General features: G+C 41.1%; 1 protein-coding gene across 1 annotated transcript in view; it reads left to right on the forward strand.

Moving 5' to 3' along the window:
- The window catches only part of wnk4a (WNK lysine deficient protein kinase 4a), an 86,904-nt gene that overhangs the window by 14,329 nt on the left and 47,150 nt on the right, over positions 1–25,425 (forward strand). The window contains 5 exon segments of the mRNA XM_061907639.1: positions 17,444–17,616; positions 17,684–17,904; positions 20,653–20,810; positions 23,949–24,037; positions 24,207–24,426. Coding sequence (XP_061763623.1) covers positions 17,444–17,616; positions 17,684–17,904; positions 20,653–20,810; positions 23,949–24,037; positions 24,207–24,426 — 861 coding nt within the window.

The following is a 25,425-nucleotide window of genomic DNA, read 5'->3' on the forward strand; positions in this document are numbered from 1 at the left end:
TTTAAATCCATTACAAAGCATGATGGGAAACATTTAAAGGACTCTCTCCACACTTCAGTTGCTTAATGTCTTTGATTGCTGACAATCATGGAAGTAAACAATGTGGGAGTCAAACCTTCACATACTCTCAATATACACTTATACTCATTATATACAGTACATCATCATATGGAGTAAATAAGAGTAAACAAGTTGACACCAAACATGCTATGTTAAGGGCAGTGAACAGGAAGAGGGTCTTCCTCAGGACGGCGTGGAGCGTTGCCAAGGTCTGAGGTCTGAGGTCTGGTACATCATGTCTTCGTAACGCATGATCAACCATTTCCCAGCCTGTTAAAGTCCGCGTGGTCCCACCCTCACTACACTGCCTGCCTTGTAAACACACCACACCCACCCCTCCATTTCCTGGACATTTCCTTTAGACCCCTTTAAAGACCCCGGGCCACACGCTGAGAACTGTATCGCATTTATGTCCTCATCGATAATTGTTGCTATTTGGTATCAACATACCCGGCAGGGACTTTGACAACTTGTTGAATTATGTCCTGATGTTGAGTCACTCAAACAAGGTTGAAACAACCTGCTTTTTGATGACCTTTAATCATTGAAATATGGTCATGTTATCAACCAAATTTCTACAAAACCAATACAACGTTTTTAGTCAATGTTGGGTTCTGACCTTGATTTGACCGTTGAATTTTGGTCATTTTTCCAACCAGTATTCTACAACACAAATACAAGGTTGAAACAACATGCTTTTTGATGATGTTTAATCAATGTTGGGTTCTAATGTTGATTTGACCATTGAAATATGGTCATGTTATCAACCAATATTCTACAACACAAATACAACATTGAAACAACGTTTACTCAATGTCAAGTTCTGACCCTTCATTTGACCATTGAATTGTGGTCATTTACTAACCAATATTCTACAACACAAATACAACGTTTAATCAATGTTGGGTTCTGACCTTGTTTTGACCATTGAATTTTGGTCATTTTCCCAACCAGTATTCTACAAAACAAATACAACGTTGAAACAACATGCTTTTTGATGACGTTTAATCAATGTTGGGTTCTAATGTTAATTTGACCATTGAAATATGGTCATTTTATCAACCAATATTCTACAACACAAATACAACGTTGAAACAACATGCTTTTTGATGACGTTTAATCAATGTTGGATTCTAATGTTAATTTGACCATTGAAATATGGTCATTTTATCAACCAATATTCTACAACACAAATACAACATTGAAACAACGTTTAATAAATGTCAAGTTCTGACCCTTCATTTGACCATTGAATTTTGGTCATTTACCAACCAACATTTTACAACACAAATACAACGTTGAAACAACGGGCTTTTTTCCAACGTTTAATCAATGTTGGGTTCTGATGTGGATTTGACCATTGAAAGTTGATCATGTTATCAACCAATATTCTACAACACAAAAACAACGTTGGGTTCTGACTTTGGGTTCTACAACATAAATACAATGTTGAAACATCATGCTGTTTGACAACGTTTAATCAATGTCAGTTTCTGACGATTTATTTTGACCATTGAATTTTGGTCATTTCCCAACCAATTTTTCTACAACACAATTACAACGTTAAATTAATGTTGGGTTCTGCCGTTGATTTGACTGTTGAAATTTAGTCATCTTCCAGCCAATTTTCGATTCAAATCGTTACCCCCAGGAATCGAATCAAATCGTGCGGTTCCCACAGACTCACAGCCCTCTCAAATAATACATTGCGAGAATCACTTGGAATCAAGAATCGGTTTGAGTACAGAATCAGTTTGAATCGAGAATTGTGTAGAATTGATTCAAAGTTCAATTGTTGACCCCAGGAATCGAATCAAATTGTGCCGTGCCCGCAGACTCACGGCCCTACAAATAATGCATTGTGAGAATCACTTTGAATCAAGAATCCGTTTGAACCAAGAATTGTGTAAAATCGAGAATTGATTCCAAATCTCATCGCTAACCCCAAGTATCAAATCGCACGGTGCCCACAGACTCACAGCCCTACCAAAAATACATTATAAATGGGTTGTACTTGTATAGCGCTTTTCTACCTTCAAGGTACTCAAAGCGCTTTGACACTACTTCCACATTTACCCATTCACACACACATTCACACACTGATGGAGGGAGCTGCCATGCAAGGCGCCAACCAGCACCCATCAGGAGCAAGGGTGAAGTGTCTTGCTCAAGGACACAACGGACGTGACGAGGTTGGTACTAGGTGGGATTTGAACCAGGGCCCCTCGGGTTGCGCACGGCCACTCTTCCACTGCGCCACGCCGTCCCATTGCGAGAATCAGTTTGAATCAAGAATCAGTTTGAGTAAAGAATCAGTGTAAATCGAGAATCACTTTGAATCTGAGAATCGGTTTCAATTGAGAATCAGTTTGAATCGAGAATTGATTCTAAGTCGAATTGTTATCCCCAGGAATCGAATCAAATGGTGCCGTGCCCACAGACTCACAGCCCTACAAATAATGCATTGCGAGAATCACTTTGAATCCAGAATCGTGTAGAATGGAGAAAGTATCCGGGATGGAATGGTTCCCCCCAAGTCTGAAATGGTGTGCTGCCCACAGACTCGCAGCCCTAATGTTAGCTGCTAGCTTGCTAGCGAGGACGCTACAGTGCATTGACTGATGCTGATATCAAGGTGCATCATCACGATACGGTGATAGAACGCTGTTGTCCAAGTGATATCATTGCTATCGTCCGTATCGCACAGCCCCCGCCTGGCTGTTCAAGTGCGAGCGTAACGTTAGCACGTGGCAACGCGAGCGTTGCTAACGTAGTTTGGCGTCACGTTGCAGGATGTTTATCTTCAAATGGGCAACGTGATCCTTGTTTCCCTCCCCTGGCCTCCTCCCGCACGGACTTGTGCAAGGTGAAGGAAAGTCAGGGAGCAGAAAGGCGGAGTGGGGGGGGGGGGGAGGGGGGGGTCACCTGCGGTCATCGCATGAATCGGCCGTCAGTGTGTCGGCCGTCACTCCACCTCTTTTCCTCTTTTCTCCCCGTCACTCACCTTCCTCCTCCTTTGGCCCCGCCCATCATGACATCATCAATGTTTCAGGTGACCAGAGTGCAGGTGATTAGTGGAACTTCACACCTTCCTCTCATTGCCACATTTCTTCTGCTCCAACCTCATAAAACGCAAGAAAAACACAACAAAACGCTGGCTGACTTTTTTTCCAATTCCTCCTTTGCCAAACATGAACACTGTTTGCTAGCGCTGAACATCTTCCAGGTGGAAGCCACAGAATGTTCTGCAGGGTGACATAGTGTTGTTGTTGTTCTGCAGGGTGACATAGTAGTGCTGTTGTTGTTGTTGTTGTTGTTCTGCAGGGTGACATAGTGCTGCTGTTGTTGTTGTTGTTCTGCAGGGTGACATAGTGCTGCTGTTGTTGTTGTTCTGCAGGGTGACATTGTAGTGCTGTTGTTGTTGTTGTTCTGCAGGGTGACATTGTAGTGCTGTTGTTGTTGTTGTTCTGCAGGGTGACATAGTGCTGCTGTTGTTGTTGTTGTTCTGCAGGGTGACATTGTAGTGCTGTTGTTGTTGTTGTTCTGCAGGGTGACATAGTAGTGCTGTTGTTGTTGTTCTGCAGGGTGACATGGTGCTGTTGTTGTTCTGCAGGGTGACATAGTGCTGTTGTTGTTCTGCAGGGTGACATAGTGCTGCTGATGTTGTTGTTGTTGTTCTGCAGGGTGACATAGTGCTGCTGTTGTTGTTGTTGTTGTTCTGCAGGGTGACATAGTAGTGCTGTTGTTGTTGTTGTTCTGCAGGGTGACGTAGTGCTGCTGTTGTTGTTGTTTTTGTTGTTCTGCAGGGTGACATAGTAGTGTTGTTGTTGTTGTTGTTGTTCTGCAGGGTGACATAGTGCTGTTGTTGTTGTTGTTCTGCAGGGTGACATAGTAGTGCTGTTGTTGTTGTTGTTGTTCTGCAGGGTGACATAGTGCTGTTGTTGTTGTTGTTCTGCAGGGTGACATAGTAGTGCTGTTGTTGTTGTTCTGCAGGGTGACATAGTGCTGTTGTTGTTGTTGTTGTTCTGCAGGGTGACATAGTGTTGTTGTTGTTGTTGTTGTTCTGCAGGGTGAGATAGTGCTGTTGTTGTTGTTGTTCTGCAGGGTAACATAGTGCTGCTGTTGTTGTTGTTGTTGTTGTCCTCAGGTACACACCGGCCCACCACCAGTGTTAGCTTAAAACTTTTTATTGGAAGTTATTATTATTGTTATTATTATTAATATAATTATTATTCATTATTATTATATTTTTTAATCTTAATATTTTTATTTTATTATTGTTAATATTATTATTGTTTTTTATTATTATTATTATTTTCATTATTATTATAATTATTATTACTATTACTATTATTATCCATCCATTTCCTACCGCTTGTCCCTTTTGGGGTCGCGGGGTGTGCTGGACCCTATCTCAGCTTATTATTATTATTATTACTATTATTATTATTATTATTATTATTATTATCCTCATTATTACTATTGCTATTATTGTTATTGTAATTATCTTATTTTATTTAATTATCTTTATTAATATAATTATTACTATATTATTGTTATTATTGTTATTTTTATTATTATGGGTATCATTATTATTATTATTATTTGTTATTATTATTACTACTATAATTATTACTATTATTATTATCCATCCACCCATTTTCAACAGCTTGTCCTTTTTGACCAACCCACGTTTGGTCAGTAGTCCACTATAGCTAGAAGGATGAAACACACACACACACACACACACACACACACACACACACACACACACACACACACACACACACACACTTCTAGGCCACCTGGTCTAATCTGATTTAAGCGCACACACTTTTCACGTCCACTGTGGCGATACTGTACCTGGCAGGACCGACTAATGCCACCTGATACCCTGGCACGGCAGGTTCAGCCTCCCCTGAACTGGGTCTGTAGGGAGGAGGTCTCACATGGACCGTGGACCCAGGAAGGTTAAGAACTGAACTGGGTCAGTAGGGAGAAGGTCTCACATGGACCGTGGACCCAGGCATACTGGACATGTGGAGACCCACTTCCTGTTTGAAGCCAAAGCAGTCAAGTGCGTCTTTTGGGGCGGAGCTAATAAGACAATGTCGTGCTTTTGGCTCATTAAGGAGGAGGGGATGAAGAGACGTTTATAGACGTTGTCCTCAGTGTGTGAGGGACAAAAGAAGAGGGGATGAAGAGACGTTTATAGACGTTGTCCTCAGTGTGTGAGGGACAAAAGAAGAGGGGATGAAGAGACGTTTATAGACGTTGTCCTCAGTGTGTGAGGGACAAAAGAAGAGGGGATGAAGAGACGTTTATAGCCGTTGTCCTCAGTGTGTGAGGGACAAAAGAAGAGAGGATGAAGAGACGTTTATAGACGTTGTCCTCAGTGTGTGAGGGACAAAAGAAGAGGGGATGAAGACTCTTTTATAGACGTTGTCCTCAGTGTGTGAGGGACAAAAGAAGAGGGGATGAAGAGACGTTTATAGCCGTTGTCCTCAGTGTGTGAGGGACAAAAGAAGAGGGGATGAAGAGACGTTTATAGACATTGTCCTCAGTGTGTGAGGGACAAAAGAAGAGGGGATGAAGAGACGTTTATAGCCGTTGTCCTCAGTGTGTGAGGGACAAAAGAAGAGGGGATGAAGAGACGTTTATAGACGTTGTCCTCAGTGTGTGAGTGACAAAAGAAGAGGGGATGAAGAGACGTTTATAGCTGTTGTCCTCAGTGTGTGAGTGACAAAAGAAGAGAGGATGAAGAGACGTTTATAGACGTTGTCCCCAGTGTGTGAGTGACAAAAGAAGAGGGGATGAAGAGACGTTTATAGCCGTTGTCCTCAGTGTGTGAGTGACAAAAGAAGAGGGGATGAAGAGACGTTTATAGCTGTTGTCCTCAGTGTGTGAGTGACAAAAGAAGAGAGGATGAAGAGACGTTTATAGACGTTGTCCTCAGTGTGTGAGTGACAAAAGAAGAGGGGGTGAAGAGACGTTTATAGACGTCCTCGGTGTGTGAGTGACAAAAGAAGAGGGGGTGAAGAGACGTTTGTAGACGTTGTCCTCAGTGTGTGAGTGACAAAAGAAGAGGGGATGAAGAGACGTTTATAGACGTTGTCCTCAGTGTGTGAGTGACAAAAGAAGAGGGGATGAAGAGATGTTTATCGACGTCCTCAGTGTATGAGGGACAAAAGAAGAGGGGATGAAGAGACGTTTATAGACGTTGTCCTCAGTGTGTGAGTGACAAAAGAAGAGGGGATGAAGAGACGTTTATAGCTGTTGTCTTCAGTGTGTGAGGGACAGTAAACATCAGTCCACTGCAGGCATGTCCAGAATAACCCAGTCACCAGCAAATAGGTTAATCTGGGTCGACTGATCCCAATCACTTCTGTCACTCAGTGATGCAACACACTTCCTCAAGGTGACTCTCAACTTAACTGGATCAAATACTTTGTATCAAAGGCTACGCCACTTTTATATATATATATATATATATATATATATATATATATATATATATATATATATATATATATATATATATATACACATGTATATATGTATATATATATGTTTATATGTCTATATATGTGTATATATATCCATATATGTATATATAGATATATATATACACATATATGTGTATATATATATATATGTATGTGTATGTACATGTTTATATATGTATATATACTGTGTGTGTGTGTGTGTGCGTGTGTATATATGTGTGTGTGTGTATATATATATACATATATATATATATATATATATACACATGTATATAAGTACAGTATGTATACATATATACGTGTGTTTATGTGTATATACATGTGTATATATATAAATATACATATATATGTATGTGTCTGTATGTATGTATGTGTATATATATATACGTATATATGTATATATATATGTATGTGTATGGGTGTATAATATACACATATATGTATATATGTATACATATATATAAATATATATGTGTGTATATATGTGTATGTGTATATATCTGTATGTGTATGTATATATGTATGTGTGTGTGTATATATACATGTATATATATATACAGTATATATATATATATATATATATATATATACATACAGTATATATATATATATATAGAGAGAGAGAGAGAGAGAGAGAGAGAGAGATATTGATATATACGTTAGGTCAGGGAAAAACACAGAGTCTATATCATCCCTACAGGCCTGTTTTGCATTTTTCCCTGCTCTTCAGGGGATTTAATCGAAGTGTCAGTGGTTGTAACACATATATAGGGTACATTACATGGGGGCGTGGCCATCGTTACACAGTAGTGCCTTCCTTGCTTCTGTTTGATTGATTGATTGAAAGTTGTAATTAGTAGATAGCACAGTACAGTACATATTGTATGAGTAGATAGTACAGTACAGTACATATTCCCTACAGTTGAGCAGTAAATGCTAACACCCCCAATAAGTGTCTCCGGGGTCCAGGTAAAATGACTAATGATGTTCCATAAATATATTTTTTTAATTTTTTCAAAAAGATTCGAATAAGCTAGTTTTTCTCTTCATTTTTTACGGTTGAGTTTTGAATCTTAAAGAGTCGAAATTGAAGATGGACTGTTTCAAAATTTTATTTTCATTTTTTTAGTGTTTTCTCCTCTTTTAAACCGTTCAATTAAGTGTTTTTTTCATCATTTATTCTCTACAAAAAACCTTCCGTAAAAGGAAAAAAAATGTACGACGGAATGACCGACAGAAATACCCATTTTTTTATACATACCAGTATATAGATTTATTTATTGAAAGTAAATTGAGCAAATTGTCTATTTATGTCAATGTATTTAAGTGTGTATCAAACTGGTAGCCCTTGGCATGAATCAGTACCCAAGAAGTAGCTCTTGCTTTCAAAAAGGTTCCAGCCCTCTGACCTATGATGTCAAAATAAAAGCTCCCTTTTGTCTGCCCTGGGGCCACGTGCTGCTCATCCCTTCACAACTGTGTTTGGTTGCCATAACAGACATGCTGACAGGGATAACACCACTTATGTAACAACACCCGTGTGGCACAGGGGCCCCCAGTCCCTCAAGAGCCCCCCTTGCCAACTCCCCTGGATGGAAGTTGTCCACATACTGTAGCACTCTAAAATATTCCACCATGGTCATGATGACATTGTGCAACACATGCTAAAGCTGACATGAGCTAACCAAGCATGAGGGAACTAGGTTCTATCCTGCAAGTGTGGCCCCTAATGGTTGTGGTCAACATAGGACCATAGAACATGTAGAATCCTGCAAGTGTGGCCCCTAGTGGCTGTGGTCATCATAGACCATAGAACATGTAGAATCCTTCAAGTGTGGCCCCAAGTGGCTGTGGTCAACATAGGACCATAGAACATGTAGAATCCTACAAGTGTGGCCCCTAGTGGCTGTGGTCAACATAGGACCAAAGAACATGTAGAATCCTGCAAGTGTGGCCCCTAGTGGCTGTGGTCAACATAGACCATAGTACATGTAGATTCCTACAAGTGTGGCCCCTAGTGGCTGTGGTCAACATAGACCATAGAACATGTAGAATCCTGCAAGTGTGGCCCCTAGTGGCTGTGGTCAGCATAGGACCATAGACAATGTGGAATCCTACAAGTGTGGCCCCTAGTGGCTGTGGTCAACATAGGACCATAGTACATGTAGAATCCTACAAGTGTGGCCCCTAGTGGCTGTGGTCAACATAGGACCATAGACATGTAGAATCCTACAAGTGTGACCCCTAGTGGCTGTGGTCAGTATAGGACCATAGACATGTAGAATCCTACAAGTGTGGCCCCTAGTGGCTGTGGTCAACATAGGACCAAAGTACATGTAGAATCCTGCAAGTGTGGCCCCTAGTGGCTGTGGTCAGCATAGGACCATAGACAATGTGGAATCCTACAAGTGTGGCCCATAGTGGCTGTGGTCAGCATAGGACCATAGTACATGTAGAATCCTACAAGTGTGGCCCCTAGTGGCTGTGGTCAACATAGGACCATAGAACATGTAGAATCCTGCAAGTGTGGCCCCTAGTGGCTGTGGTCAGCATAGGACCATAGACAATGTGGAATCCTACAAGTGTGGCCCATAGTGGCTGTGGTCAGCATAGGACCATAGTACATGTAGAATCCTACAAGTGTGGCCCTTAGTGGCAGTGGTCAACATAGGACCATAGGCCATGTGGAATCCTGCAATTGTGGCCCCTAGTCAACATACCGTAGGGATGATATAAGGTAATATGTCAAGTCGACCTAGAATAGAGGTACTATGGTCCTATGTTGACACGCCCTCTAGTGGCTGTGAACACGTGTTGATGTACTTGTAACATAGCACATGGGACATAGCACATGGAACATGGTTCATAGGACAATGCATACGGAATATTGCACATGGAAGGTAGAAAATGTCACATGGAACATAGCATATGGAACATAGCACATGAAATATGGCGCATTGAACATAGCATATGGAACATAGGACATAGCATATGGAACATAGAACATGGAATATGGCACATGGAACATGGCATATGGAACCTAGCACATGAAATATGGCGCATAGAACATAGCATATGGAACATTGACAATGGAATAGGGCACATTGAATATGCCACATGAAATATGGCACATAGGGCATAGCATATGGAACATAGGACATAGCATATGGAACATAGAACATGGAATATAGCATATGGAACATAGCACATGAAATATGGCACATAGGACATAGCATATGGAACATAGAACATAGGATATGGAAAATAGAACATGGAATATAGCATATGGAACATAGCACATGAAATATGGCACATGGAACATAACATATGGAACACAGCACATGAAATATGGCACGTGGAACATAGCACATGAAACATAGCACATGAAATATGGCACATGGAACATAACATATGGAACACAGCACATGAAATATGGCACGTGGAACATAGCACATGAAACATAGCACATGAAATATGTCACATTGAACATAACACGTGGCACATAGCACCTGAAACATTGTTCACAGAATATGGCACATGGCACAAAGGACAAGGAATATGGAACATGGTACATGGAACATAGCACATAGGACATAGCACATGGAACATGGAATATGGCACATGAAACATAGCACATGGAACATGGAATACAGAACATGGCATATGATACGTGGAACATGGAATATGGCACATGGAACATGGAATACAGAACATGGCATATGATACGTGGAACATGGAATATGGCACATGAAACATAGCACATGGAATATGGAACATGGCATATGATACGTGGAACATGGAATATGGCACATGGAACATGGAATACAGAACATGGCATATGATACGTGCAACATGGAATATGGCACATGGAACATGACACGTGGAACATGGAATACAGAACATGGCATATGATACGTGGAACATGGAATATGGCACATGGAACATGACACGTGGAATGTTGAATACTGACCATGGCATAAGATACATGGAACATGGCATGTGGAAGTTGACATATGGAACATGGAACTTGGAACATGGCACATGGAACTTGGTGTATGGCACATGGAACAGGACCCTTAGAACATGCCACAGCACATGGCACATTGAACATGGAATTAGCATGACATAAGGAACACAGAACATGGAGTTTGGCATATGGAATATGGAACATGACATATTGAACATAGCACATTAAATATTGCACATGACATAAGCGCCACCCGCGACCCCGGAAGGGAATAAGCGGTAGAAAATGGATGGATGGATGGATATGGAACATGGCACATGGAACATGACATACAGAACATGGCATACAGAACGTGGCACATGGAATGTTGAACATGACATATGGAAAACAGAACAGGGAATTTTGCACATGGAATATGGAACATGGCATATAGAACATGGCACACAGAACATGGCCTATAGAACATGGCACACAGGACAAGGCCTGTAGAACATGGCACATGGAACATGACATGGAACATGGAATTTGGCACATAGAATATGAAAATGGCACATAGAACATGGCACATGGAAAACGGAACAGGGAATTTGGCACATGAAATAGGGAACATAGCATATAGAACATGGCACATGGAACATGCATGGCACACGAAATATGGAAAATGGCATATAGAATATGGCACATGGAACATGGCATACAGAACATGGCACATGGAACATGACATACAGAACATGAAACATGGCATACAGAGCGTGGCACATGGAACATGACATACAGAACATGGCACATGGAACATGACATACAGAACATGTCACATGGAACATGACATGGAACATGGAATTTGGCACATAGAATATGAAAATGGCACATAGAACATGGCACATGGAAAACGGAACAGGGAATTTGGCACATGAAATAGGGAACATAGCATATAGAACATGGCACATGGAACATGCATGGCACACGAAATATGGAAAATGGCATATAGAATATGGCACATGGAACATGGCATACAGAACATGGCACATGGAACATGACATACAGAACATGAAACATGGCATACAGAGCGTGGCACATGGAACATGACATACAGAACATGGCACATGGAACATGACATACAGAACATGTCACATGGAACATGACATATAGAACATGGCACATGGAACATGACATATAGAACATGGCACATGGAACATGACATACAGAACATGGCACATGGAACATGACATATAGAACATGGAACATGACATACAGAACATGGCACATGTAACATGACATACAGAACATGGCACATGGAACATGACATACAGAACATGGCACATGGAACATGACATACAGAATGTGGCACGTGGATCATGACATACAGAATGTGGCACGTGGAACATGACATACAGAATGTGGCACATGGAACATGACATACAGAACATGGCACATGGAACATGGCATGTAGAACATGACATACAGAACATAGCACATGGAACATGGCACATGGAACATGACATACAGAATATGGCACATGGATCATGACATACAGAATGTGGCACGTGGAACATGACATACAGAATGTGGCACATGGAACATGACATACAGAACATGGCACATGGAACATGGCATGTAGAACATGACATACAGAACATAGCACATGGAACATGTCCTGTAGAATATGGCATACAGAACATGGCACATAGAACAGGGAATATGGAACATGGCATGTAGAACACGGCACATGGAACATGGCAAATGGAACGTGGCAAATGGAATGTTGAACGTGATGGAATTTGGCACATGGATTAGGAAACATGGCATCTAGAACGTGGCACATGGAACATGACATATGGAACACGGAACATGGAATTTGGCACATGGAATGTTGAACACGAGATGTGGAACATAGACCATGGCACAGTGTGTCTAATGAGGACGTTCCGCTCCATGCAAGCTCTTCCAGAACACGTGGACCTAATTGAATGACGCAGGAGCAAAACAAGTGTAGCTCCACAATTTTCAAACTGTAACTGGACCCCTGTCTCCTGGGTCCTGGGGTCCAGAAGACAGGTCCTGGAGACAGGTCCAGGAGACAGGTTCTTGGGTCCAGAAGACAGGTCCAGGTGCAGGTCCTGGGATCCAGAAGACAGGTCCTGGGTTCCAGGAGACAGGTCCTGGGTTTCAGGAGACAGGTCTTGGGGTCCATGAGACAGATCCAGTTGACAGGTCCTGGGGTCCAGGATACAGGTCCTGGTTTTCAGGAGACAGGTCTTGGGGTCCGTGAGACGGATCCAGGTGACAGGTCCTGGGGTCCAGAAGACAGACCCTGGAGACAGGTCGTGGGGTCCAGGAGGCAGGTCCTAAAGACAGGTACAGGAGACAAGTCCTGGGGTCCAGGAGACAGGTCCTGGGTTCAAGGAGACAGGTCCAGGAGACAGGTCCTGGGGTCCAGGAGAAAGCTCCAGGTGACAGGTCCTGGGGTCCAGAAGAAAGGTCCTGGGGTCCAGGAGGCAGGTCCTAAAGACAGGTCCTGGGGTCCAGTAGACAGGTCCATGAGACAGGTCCTGGAGATAGGTACAGGGGACAAGTCCTGGGGTCCAGTAGACAGGTCCAGAAGTCAGGTCCCGGAGTCCAGGAGACAGGTCTTGGGGTCCAGGAGACAGGTTTAGGAAACAGGTCTTGGGGTCCAGGAGACAGGTCTTGGGGGTGTGTAAGTACAAAGACATGCAGAGAAGTTGTTATGAATGCAGGATTGATGGCGTCCAGACCAGACCAGACCAGACCAGACCAGAGCAAGTCTCTGGAGAACTTTCCACTCTCGCTAAATCCTGCCTTTCATGGCCAGGAAGCATAAATGATGTCTTTGTCCGCCTCGTCCTCATCACGTCATCACTCTGCTGCTGCCTTCACCTGGAACCTCAATGCTGTAATGTGTGTGTGTGTGTGTGTGTGTGTGTGTGTGTGTGTGTGTGTGTGTGTGTGTGTGTGTGTGTGTGTGTGTGTGTCCCCTGCTGTAATGTGTCCCCCCCCCACACTTTGTGGAAAATAACATGTGATTATGCAACCCGGGGGGAACTAATTAGTTGAAGTAAGAACCTTCCATGAAAGTTGCGTAACATTCCAGCATGTTGTGTCCACACGTGACATGCTAGCTTACATGCTGTTCTGTCACTGGAACCTCAAACACTCGAGTTGTTTCCTTGTCTTCATGCTGAATAGTCCAAACACCGAACAAGATATTTCATCTTCACACTGACAAACTTTGCACGTAATCATCAAGTTAGAATGTAATGGCAGCAACACGCTTAAGTTGTTCAACAGTCTCCTGCCTCATATTTTAGCCTTCACACATTTTCAATGTCTGGACTACAGGCAGGCCAGTCTAGTACCCACACTCTTCTACTATGAATGATAGCATCGTCTTGCTGAAATAAGCAGGGGCGTCCATGATAACATATGTTGCTCCAAAAGCTGTATGTACCTTTCAGCATTAATGGTGCCTTCACAGATGTGTAAGTTACCCATGCCTTGGCCACTAATACACCCCCATACCATCACACATGCTGCCTAGAACACTTTCACCCTACAACAATCACTAATACACCCCCATACCATCACACATGCTGCCTAGAACACTTTCACCCTACAACAATCACTAATACACCCCCATACCATCACACATGCTGCCTAGAACACTTTCACCCTACAACAATCACTAATACACCCCCATACCATCACACATGCTGCCTAGGACTCTTTCACCCTACAACAATCACTAATACACCCCCATACCATCACACATGCTGCCTAGGACTCTTTCACCCTACAACAATCACTAATACACCCCCATACCATCACACATGCTGCCTAGAACACTTTCACCCTACAACAATCACTAATACACCCCCATACCATCACACATGCTGCCTAGAACACTTTCACCCTACAACAATCACTAATACACCCCCATACCATCACACATGCTGCCTAGAACACTTTCACCCTACAACAATCACTAATACACCCCCATACCATCACACATGCTGCCTAGAACACTTTCACCCTACAACAATCACTAATACACCCCCATACCATCACACATGCTGCCTAGGACTCTTTCACCCTACAACAATCACTAATACACCCCCATACCATCACACATGCTGCCTAGGACTCTTTCACCCTACAACAATCACTAATACACCCCCATACCATCACACATGCTGCCTAGAACACTTTCACCCTACAACAATCACTAATACACCCCCATACCATCACACATGCTGCCTAGGACTCTTTCACCCTACAACAATCACTAATACACCCCCATACCATCACACATGCTGCCTAGAACACTTTCACCCTACAACAATCACTAATACACCCCCATACCCTCACACATGCTGCCTAGTACACTTTCACCCTACAACAATCACTAATACACCCCCATACCATCACACATGCTGCCTAGAACACTTTCACCCTACAACAATCACTAATACACCCCCATACCATCACACATGCTGCCTAGAACACTTTCACCCTACAACAATCACTAATACACCCCCATACCATCACACATGCTGACTAGAACACTTTCACCCTACAACAATCACTAATACACCCCCATACCATCACACATGCTGCCTAGAACACTTTCACCCTACAACAATCACTAATACACCCCCATACCATCACACATGCTGCCTAGAACACTTTCACCCTACAACAATCACTAATACACCCCCATACCATCACACATGCTGCCTAGAACACTTTCACCCTAGAACAACCACTAATACACCCCCATACCATCACACATGCTGCCTAGAACACTTTCACCCTACAACAATCACTAATACACCCCCATACCATCACACATGCTGCCTAGAACACTTTCACCCTACAACAATCACTAATACACCCCCATACCATCACACATGCTGCCTACAACACTTTCACCCTAGAACAATCACTAATACACCCCCATACCATCACACATGCTGCCTAGAACACTTTCACCCTACAACAATCACTAATACACCCCCATACCATCACACATGCTGCCTAGAACACTTTCACCCTACAACAATCACTAATACACCCCCATACCATCACACATGCTGCCTAGAACACTTTCACCCTACAACAATCACTAATACACCCCCATACCATCACACATGCTGCCTAGAACACTTTCACCCTACAACAATCACTAATACACCCCCATACCATCACACATGCTGCCTAGAACACTTTCACCCTACAACAATCACTAATACACCCCCATACCATCACACATGCTGCCTAGAACATGCTAACGTTTTATGCTAGTTTTTTGCCTAGTTTCATTGGTATTAACGTAAAAATCATGGCTTTTTATATTTGGTGACATCTTAGAAGTATGCTAACTTTTTCCATATTTTAAGGCTAACTTTAGCATGCTAACATTTTATGCTAGCATTTTTTTTAATTTCATTGGTATTACCCTAAAATCATGGCTTTTGATACTTGGGGACATCTTAGAAATATGCTAACATTTCCCATATTTTCAGGCCTGTTCCCATATTTTCAGGCTAACTTTAGCATTTTTTCAAATTTCATTTGTATTAAATAAAAAATCATGGATTTTGATATTTGGCGACATCTTAGAAGTATGCTAACTTTTACCATATTTTTAGGCTAATGTTAGCATGCTAAGGTTTTATGCTATTATTTTTTCAAATTTCATTGGTATTAACCTAAAATCATGGCTTATGATGCTTGGCGACATCTTAGAAGTAAGCTAACTTTTTCCATATTTTTAGGCTAATATTAACATGCTAACCTTTTCATGCTAGCATTTTTGCAAATTTCTTTGGTATTAACCTAAAGTCATGGCTTTTGATACTTGGCGACATTTCAGAAGTATGCAAACTTTTTCCCATATGTTCAGGCTAATGTTAGCATGCTAATGTTTTATGCTAGCATTTTTGCAAATTTCATTGGTATTAACCTAAAATCATGGCTTATGATGCTTGGCGACATCTTAGAAGTATGCTAACTTTTTCCATATTTTTAGGCTAATGTTAGCATGCTAAGGTTTTATGCTAGCATTTTTTCAGATTTCATTGGTATTAACCTAAATCATGGCTTATGATGCTTGGTGACATCTAGAAGTATGATAACTTTTTCCATATTTTTAGGCTAATGTTAGCATGCTAAGGTTTTATCCTAGCATTTTTTCAAATTTCATTGGTATTAACCTAAAATCATGGCTTATGATGCTTGGCGACATCTTAGAAGTATGCTAACTTTTTCCATATTTTTAGGCTAATGTTAGCATGCTAACATTTTCATGCTAGCATTTTTGCAAATTTCTTTGATATTAACCTAAAATCATGGCTTTTGATACTTGGCGACATTTCAGAAGTATGCTAACTTTTTCCCATATGTTCAGGCTAATGTTAGCATGCTAATGTTTTATGCTAGCATTTTTACAAATTTCATTGGTATTAACCTAAAATCATGGCTTTTGATACTTGGCAACATCTTAGAAGTATGCTAACTTTTTCCATATTTTTAGGCTAATGTTAGCATGCTAACATTTTCATGCTAGCATTTTTGCAAATTTCTTTGGTATTAACCTAAAACCATGGCTTTTGATACTTGGCGACATCTCAGAAGTATGCTAACTTTTTCCCATATGTTCAGGCTAATTTTAGCATGCTAATGTTTTGTGCTAGCATTTTTGCAAATTTCATTGGTATTAACCTAAAATCATGGCTTTTGATACTTGGCAACATCTTAGAAGTATGCTAACTTTTTCCATATTTTCAGGCTAACGTTAGCATTTTTGCTAATTTCATTGGTATTCAGCTAAAAATCAAGACTTCGTATACTTGGCGACCTCTTGGAAGTATGCTAACTCTCCGTATGTCATCAGACCCGCAAGCTGACCAAGGCGGAGCGTCAGCGTTTCAGCGAGGAGGTGGAGATGCTAAAGGGCCTCCAGCATCCCAACATCGTGCGCTTCCACGACTCGTGGAAGTCGTCGGTGAAAGGCCAGAAGTGCATCCTCCTGGTGACGGAGCTCATGACGTCCGGCACGCTCAAAACGTGAGAAAAACCGCCGTTGTTGTTTTTTCTTCTATTGTTTGGGGTGCTATCTGGCGTTGTTTGCTAGCTACTTGAAGCGCTTCAAGGAGATGAAACTGAAGCTGCTGCAGCGATGGAGTCGCCAGATCCTCAAGGGGCTCCACTTCCTGCACACGCGCACGCCGCCCATCATCCACCGCGACCTCAAGTGCGACAACATCTTCATCACCGGGCCCACCGGCTCCGTCAAGATCGGGGACCTAGGGCTGGCCACGCTGAAAAGTGCCTCCTTCGCTAAAAGTGTCATCGGTGAGTCGTCACTGCCGCCCTTCTTCGAGAGCCGCTCTTGTTTTGTCCCGCTTCCTTCTTCAGCGGGACAAGCAATTAGGTACACGTGGCCCCATTGTTTTGTCCCGCCTTCTTCTTCAGCGGGACAAGCGATTAGGTACTCGTGGCCCCATTGTTTTGTCCCGCCTCCTCCTTCAGCGGGACAAGCGATTAGGTACACGTGGCCCCATTGTTTTGTCCCGCCTCCTTCTTCAGCGGGACAAGCGATTAGGTACACATGGCCCTATTGTTTTGTTCCGCCTCCTTCTTCAGCGGGACAAGCAATTAGGTACACATGGTCCTATTTTGTTCCGCCTCCTTCTTCAGCGGGACAAGCAATTAGGTACACGTGGCCCTATTATTTTGTCTCGCCTCCTTCTTCAGCGGGACAAGCGATTAGGTACACGGCCCTATTGTTTTGTTCCGCCTCCTTCTTCAGCGGGAAAAGCGATTAGGTACACATGGTCCTATTGTTTTGTCCCGCCTCCTTCTTCAAGGGGACAAGCGATTAGGTACACGTGGCCCTACTGTTTTGTCCCGCCTCCTTCTTCAGCGGGACAAGCGATTAGGTACACGTGGCCCTACTGTTTTGTCCCGCCTCCTTCTTCAGCGGGACAAGCGATTAGGTACACGTGGCCCTATTGTTTTGTTCCGCCTCCTTCTTCAGCGGGACAAGCGATTAGGTACACGTGGCCCTATTGTTTTGTTCCGCCTCCTTCTTCAGCGGGACAAGTGATTAGGTACACGTGGCCCTATCGTTTTGTCCCGCCTCCTTCTTCAGCGAGACAAGCGATTGGGTACACGTGGCCCTGTTGTTTTGTCCCGCCTCCTTCTTCAGCGGGACAAGCGATTAGGTACACGTGGCCCTGTTGTTTTGTCCCGCCTCCTTCTTCAGCGGGACAATCGATTAGGTACACATGGCCCTATTGTATAGGCACGGGCTTACCCCCGCTCATTTCTCCGACAATTGTGACGGATGAAAGACTAACACGATAAACAGTTAAAACAGTTTTTAAGTATATTAAACAAACAGTATTGTTTTTAATGTTCTTTCAGTGTGGCATTAGTGTGACCTCATCCTGTCATTTATAATGAAAGAAGCTAATAAAAAGGCTAACACGTATTTTTAAAGACACATCTATGTGTTATTCTGGATTAGCATGCATGCTAACATTAGCATTCTAACTTTTTTAGCCAACTTAGCAGCCGTACACCACAGTGTCATGTAACTCTGTACAACTGTTAGCATAACAACGCTAGCATGCTAACTTTTTTTAGCCAACTTAGCACCCGTACACCACGGAGTCATGTAACTTGGTACAACTGTTATTATAACAACGTTAGCATTCTAACTTTTTTAACCAACTTAGCAGCCGTACACCACAGAGTCATGTAACTTTGTACAACTGTTAGCATAATAACGTTAGCATGCTACATTTTTTTAGCCAAGTTAGCAGCCGTACACTTAAGTCATATAACTTGCTACTTGGCCCATGCTAACTTTTAGCATAAAAGTGTTAGCATGCTAACTTTTTAGCCAACTTAGCAGCCATACAACACAATCATGTAACTTTGTACAATTGTTAGGATAACAACGTTAGCATGCTAACTTTTTTAGCCAATTTAACAGCCGTACACCACAGAGTCATATAACTTGCTACTTGACCCATGTAAACTGTTAGCATAACAATGTTAGCATGCTAACTTTTTTAGCCAACTTAGCACCCATACAACGCAGTGTCATGTACATTTTTACAACTGTTAGCATAACAATGTTAGCATGCAAACTTTTTTTAGCCAACTCAACAGCCGTACACCACAGTCATATAACTTGCTACTTGATCCATGCTAACTGTTAGCATAACAATGTTAGCATGCTAACTTTTTTAGCCAACTTAGCAGCCGTACAACACATATATACATATATCTTGGTACTTGACTCATGTAAACTGTTAGCATAACAATTTTAGCATGCATGCTTACTTTTTTTTAGTCAACTTAGCAGCCGTACACCACAGAGTCTTATAATTTAGTACTTGACCCATGTTAACTGTTAGCATAACATTTTTAGCATGCTAACTTTTTTTTTAACTAATTTAGCAGCCATACAGCACAGAGTCATATATCTTGGTACTTGACCTGTGGTCACTGTTAGCTTAACAACGTTAGCATGCTAACATTTTTAGTCAACTTAGCAGCCGTACACCACAGAGTATTGTAATTTAGTACTTGACCCATGTTAACTGTTAGCATAAAATTTCTAGCATGCTAACTTTTTTTTTTTTACTAACTTAGCAGCCGTACAGCACAGTCATATATCTTGGTACTTGACCCGTGGTATTTGTTAGCATAACAACGTTGGCATGCTAACATTGTCTTGCTAACATTAGCATGCTAGTGTTAGCATGCTAGCTTTTTTAGCCAATTTGTAGCTCTACGGCTCAGAATCATATGAATTAGAACGTGAAACTACCTAACTCTTAGCATGCTAGCTTTTATAGCCAATTTCGTAGCTTCACAACCCAGAATCCTATAGTATCGTATGTGACACGAGCTAACTTTTAGCATGCTAGTGATAGCATGCTACCTTTTCTAGCCAATTTCGGAACTGTACGGCTCAGTCATATAACTTCATACATGACACTTAGCATGCTAGTGTTAGCATGCTAGCTTTTTTTTTGTTTTTTGAGTAGAAAAGTGAGTGTGACTATGACGTGTGGACCCCGACAGGGACCCCGGAGTTCATGGCCCCTGAGATGTACGAGGAGAAGTACGACGAGGCGGTGGACGTCTACGCCTTTGGTATGTGCATCCTGGAGATGGCTACCTCCGAGTACCCGTACTCCGAGTGCCAGAACGCCGCGCAGATCTACCGCAAAGTCACCAGCGTGAGTACAATTTCGGAACAAGTATTAGTCGGCGACATCTTACAAGAATGCTATCATGCTGCTGTTAGCATGCTAACTTTTTTGTGCTAGCATTTTTTGCTAATTTAATTCTATACGTAAAAATGACGTCTTATTACACTTGTCGCTATTTTGTAAGTATGCTACTTTTTCTTGTATTGTCATGCTACCGTTAGCATGCTAACTTTTTGTGCTAGCATTTTTTGCTAATTTAATCCGTATATACTTGTCGCTATTGTGGAAGGATGCTAACTATTCTTATGATATCATGCTACCGTTAGAATGCTAACTTTTTGTGCTAGCATTTTTTGCTTATTTCATTCATATACATAAAAATCACTTTATAATGCTAACGTTTTATTCTACCATTTTTTGCTAATTTCATTAGTATATGTAAAAATCACGTCTTATTACACTTGTCGTTATTTTGAAAGTGTGCTAACTTTTCTTGTATTATCATGCTATCGTTAGCATGTTAACTTTTTGTGCTAGCATTTTTGCTAATTTCATTTGTATACATAAAAATCATGTCTTATTACACTTGTCGCTATTTTGGAAGCATGCTAACTTTTCTTGTATTGTCATGCTACTGTTGGCTTGCTAACTTTCTGTGCTAGCATTTTTTGCTAATTTCATCTGTATACGTAAAAATCACGTCTTATTACACTTGTCGCTACTTTTTAAGTATGTTACCTTTACTTGTATTGTCATGCTACTGTTAGCGTGCTAACTTTTTTGTGCTAGCATTTTTTGTTAATTTCATTCTGTACGTAAAAATCACGTCTTATTATACTTGTCGCTAATTTGGAAGTATGCTAACTTTTCTTATATTGTCATAATACCATTAGCATGCTAAATTTTTGTGCTAGCATTTTTTGCTAATTCAAACCGTATATACTTCTAGCTGTTGTGGAAGGATGCAATTTATTCTTATAATATCATGCTACCGTTAGAATGCTAACTTTTTGTGCTAATTTCATTCTATGCGTAAAAATCACGTCTTATTACACTTGTCGCTATTTTGTAAGTATGCTACCTTTTCTTGTATTGTCATGCTACTGTTAGCGTGCTAACTTTTTTGTGCTAGCATTTTTTGCTAATTTCATTCTATACGAAAAAATCATGTCTTATTATACTTGTCGCTATTTTGGAAGTATGCTAACTTTTCTTATATTGTCATGCTACCGTTAGCATGCTAATTTTTTATGCTAGCATTTTTTGCTAATTTAATCTGTATATACTTGTCGCTATTGTGGAAGGATGCAATTTATTCTTATAATATCTTGCGACCGTTAGAATGCTAACTTTTTGTGCTAGCATTTTTCGCTTATTTCATTACATACATAAAAATCACTTCATAATGCTAATGTTTTATGCTACCATTTTTTGCTAATTTCATTAGTATATGTAAAAATCATGTCTTATTACACTTGTCGCTATTTTGGAAGTGTGCTAACTTTTCTTGTATTATCATGCTACCGTTTGCATGCTAAATTTTTGTGCTAGCATTTTTGCAAATTTTATTTGTATATATAAAAATCACGTCTTATTACACTTGTCGCTATTTTGGAAGCATGCTAACTATTTTCATGTTATCATGTAAACATTAGCACACTGATGGTTTACGCTATAATTTTTAGCTAGTTTGATTAATTTAAACATAATCGTCCTGACTTCTGATACTCGGCGCCATCTGAGAAGTATGCTCGCTTTTCAAATTGTATCATGCTAACATTAGCATGCTGATGTTTTATGCTAGCATTTGAGTTAGATTCGATCATTTAAACCGAGGATTTAAGGATTTTAAGATTTTTCTCCATCTCGCAAGTATGCTAATTGTTCACATTATAACAAGTTAATGTTATCATGCTAACATTTTATGCTAGCTTTTTTTTTGCAAAACTTTTTTTGTATAAACCTAGAAATAATGGCTTTCTATACCTGGTGCCTTTTTAGAAGTATGCTAACTTGTCCTTTGTCCTCATGCTAATGTTAGAATGCTAGCTTTTAAGCTAATTTCGATCATTTAAACCTAGGATTTAAGGATTTTAAGATTTTTCTCCATCTTGCAAGGATGCTAACTGTTCCCATTATAACAAGCTAATGTTATCATGCTAACATTTCATGCTAGCTTTTTTTTGCAAAACTTTTTTTGGTTTCTTTTTAGAAGTATGCTAACGTTTCCTTTGTCCTCATGCTAATGTTAGCATTCTGATGTTTCATGCTAGCTTTTAAGCTAATTTTGCTCATTTAAATCTAGGATTTAAGGATTTTAAGATTATTCTGCTAACATTTTATGCTAGATTTTTTGCAAAAGTTTTTTGTGTGAACCTACAAATCATGATTTTCGATGCCTGGTGCCTTTTTAGAAGTATGCTAACTTGTCCTTTGTCATCATGCTAATGTTAGCATGCTGATGTTTCCTGCTAGCTTTTAAGCTAATTTTGCTCATTTAAACCTAGCATTTAAGGATTTTAAGATTTTTCTGCTAACATTTTATGCTAGATTTTTTGCAAAAGTTTTTTGTATGAACCTACAAATCATTGTTTTCGATACCTGGTGCCTTTTTAGAAGTATGCTAACTTGTCCTTTGTCCTCATGCTAATGTTAGCATGCTGATGTTTTATGCTGGCTTTTAAGCTAATTTTGATCATTTGAACTTAGAACTCAATCATTTTGAGACGTGCAAGCATGCTAACTGTTACCATTGTAGCACACTATTGTTAGCATTTAATGCTAATTGTGCTGGGGGTGTAGTGCAGGTTTAGTAAAGCGCGACAAACAAACATTTACCATTTTAGTTTGCATCATTCTTGTGATAGCGCGGGGAATAACACATCCCTTCTTCTCTAATGCTCGGGGCGTTGAGGAAGAGATTTTTTTATTTTTTTTATTTCAACTTTTGAACCTGCGCTCACGTTGCTGTTGACACGGTGGAGAGGGGGAATGTCATGCAGGCTGGAGGAGAAGTCAAAGACGCTCTCGTTAGACAACACAAAATAACACAACACTCAGGAAGTGACCTTGTCTTCTTTACTGTGTGTGTGTGTGTGAGCGTGTGTGTGTGTGTGTGTGTGTGTGTGTGTGTGTGTGTGTGTGTGTGTGTGTGTGTGTGTGCAGGGCATGAAACCCGACAGCTTCTACAAGGTGAAGGTGGCGGAGCTGAAGGAGATCATCGAAGGCTGCATCCGCATGAACAAAAGAGAAAGGTAGAGTTTGGTCTTGGTCTTCCAGCACTGTACTCTGGGGTCCCACCACTTGGAAACCATACTGGCTTTCAAAAGTGTAAAGTGCTTTTTGGTCACTAGAGAAAAGCGCTATATAAACTTAATTGACTTCACTTGACGAGTGCGCCGGCCGCCATGTTCCCCGCTGCAGGTACACCATCCAGGACCTGCTGGAGCACCCTTTCTTCCAGGAGAACACGGGCGTGCACGTGGAGCTGGCCGAGGAGGACCACGGCGCCAAGTCGGGTCTGAAGTTGTGGCTGCGCATGGACCACAGCAAGAAGCTGCACGGCAAGTACAAGGACAACAACGCCATCGAGTTCCTCTTCGAGCTCTACAAGGACGTCCCCGAGGAGGTGGCGCAGGAAATGGTGAGCAGGCCCCGCCCCCTTACACACCTGACTGGACACTTTCTAGTTGTAGGGACCGAATGTCCCTTTGGGACTGAGGACACTATTGTAGTTCTAAGCTTTTAGTATTATTATACCATTTGACCCCCTTAACATGCTTCAAAACTCACCATATTTAACACACACATCAGGATTGGCCAAAATTGTGATCGAATCAACAAACCAAAACTCAAAATTGCGCTCTAGCGCCCCCTAGGCATAAAACACTGTCAAAACTGCTTGTAACTTCTGGTATGAATGTCGTAGAGACATGAAACAAAAACCTTTATGTAAGTCTGACTTAGACCTAGATTTCATACTCTGACATCCTTCAGCAAAAATTAGCAGGAAGTTGGCAAAAAACCCCTCAAAACAAAAGTTTTCTAAAAAAAAATGTAATTTTTGCCTCTTTGAGCTGTAATTTGACCCCTTTAACATGATTCAAAACTCACCAAACCGGACACACATATCAGGACTGGTTAAAATTGCAATCTAATAAAAAAATAATAAAAAACTCAAAATTGTGCTCTACCACCCCAGAGGAATAAAACACTGACAAAACTGCTCTTGGGAAGAAAACACAGGCAAAATTGCTTGTAACTTCCGGTAGGAATGTTGTAGAGACATGCAACAAAAACCTCTATGTAGGTCTCACTTAGACCTACATTTCATATAGTGACATATTTCAGCAAAAATCAACAGGAAGTTAGTAGTTACCCCTTCAACACAAAAGTTTTGTAAAAAATGTCATTTTTGCCTCTTTGAGCAGTAATTTGACCCCTTTAACATGCTTCAAAACTCACCAAACTAGACACACACATCAGGACTGGTTAAAATTGTGATCTAATAAAAAAAAATTTTAAACTCAAAATTGTGCTCTACCACCCCAGAGGAATTAAACACTGACAAAACTGCTCTTGGGAAGAAAACACAGACAAAACTGCTTGTAACTTCCGGTAGGAATTGCAACAAAAACCTCTA

The sequence above is a fragment of the Nerophis ophidion genome, linkage group LG08 (genome assembly GCF_033978795.1).
Source record: "Nerophis ophidion isolate RoL-2023_Sa linkage group LG08, RoL_Noph_v1.0, whole genome shotgun sequence".
NCBI classification, from domain to species: Eukaryota; Metazoa; Chordata; class Actinopteri; order Syngnathiformes; family Syngnathidae; genus Nerophis; species Nerophis ophidion.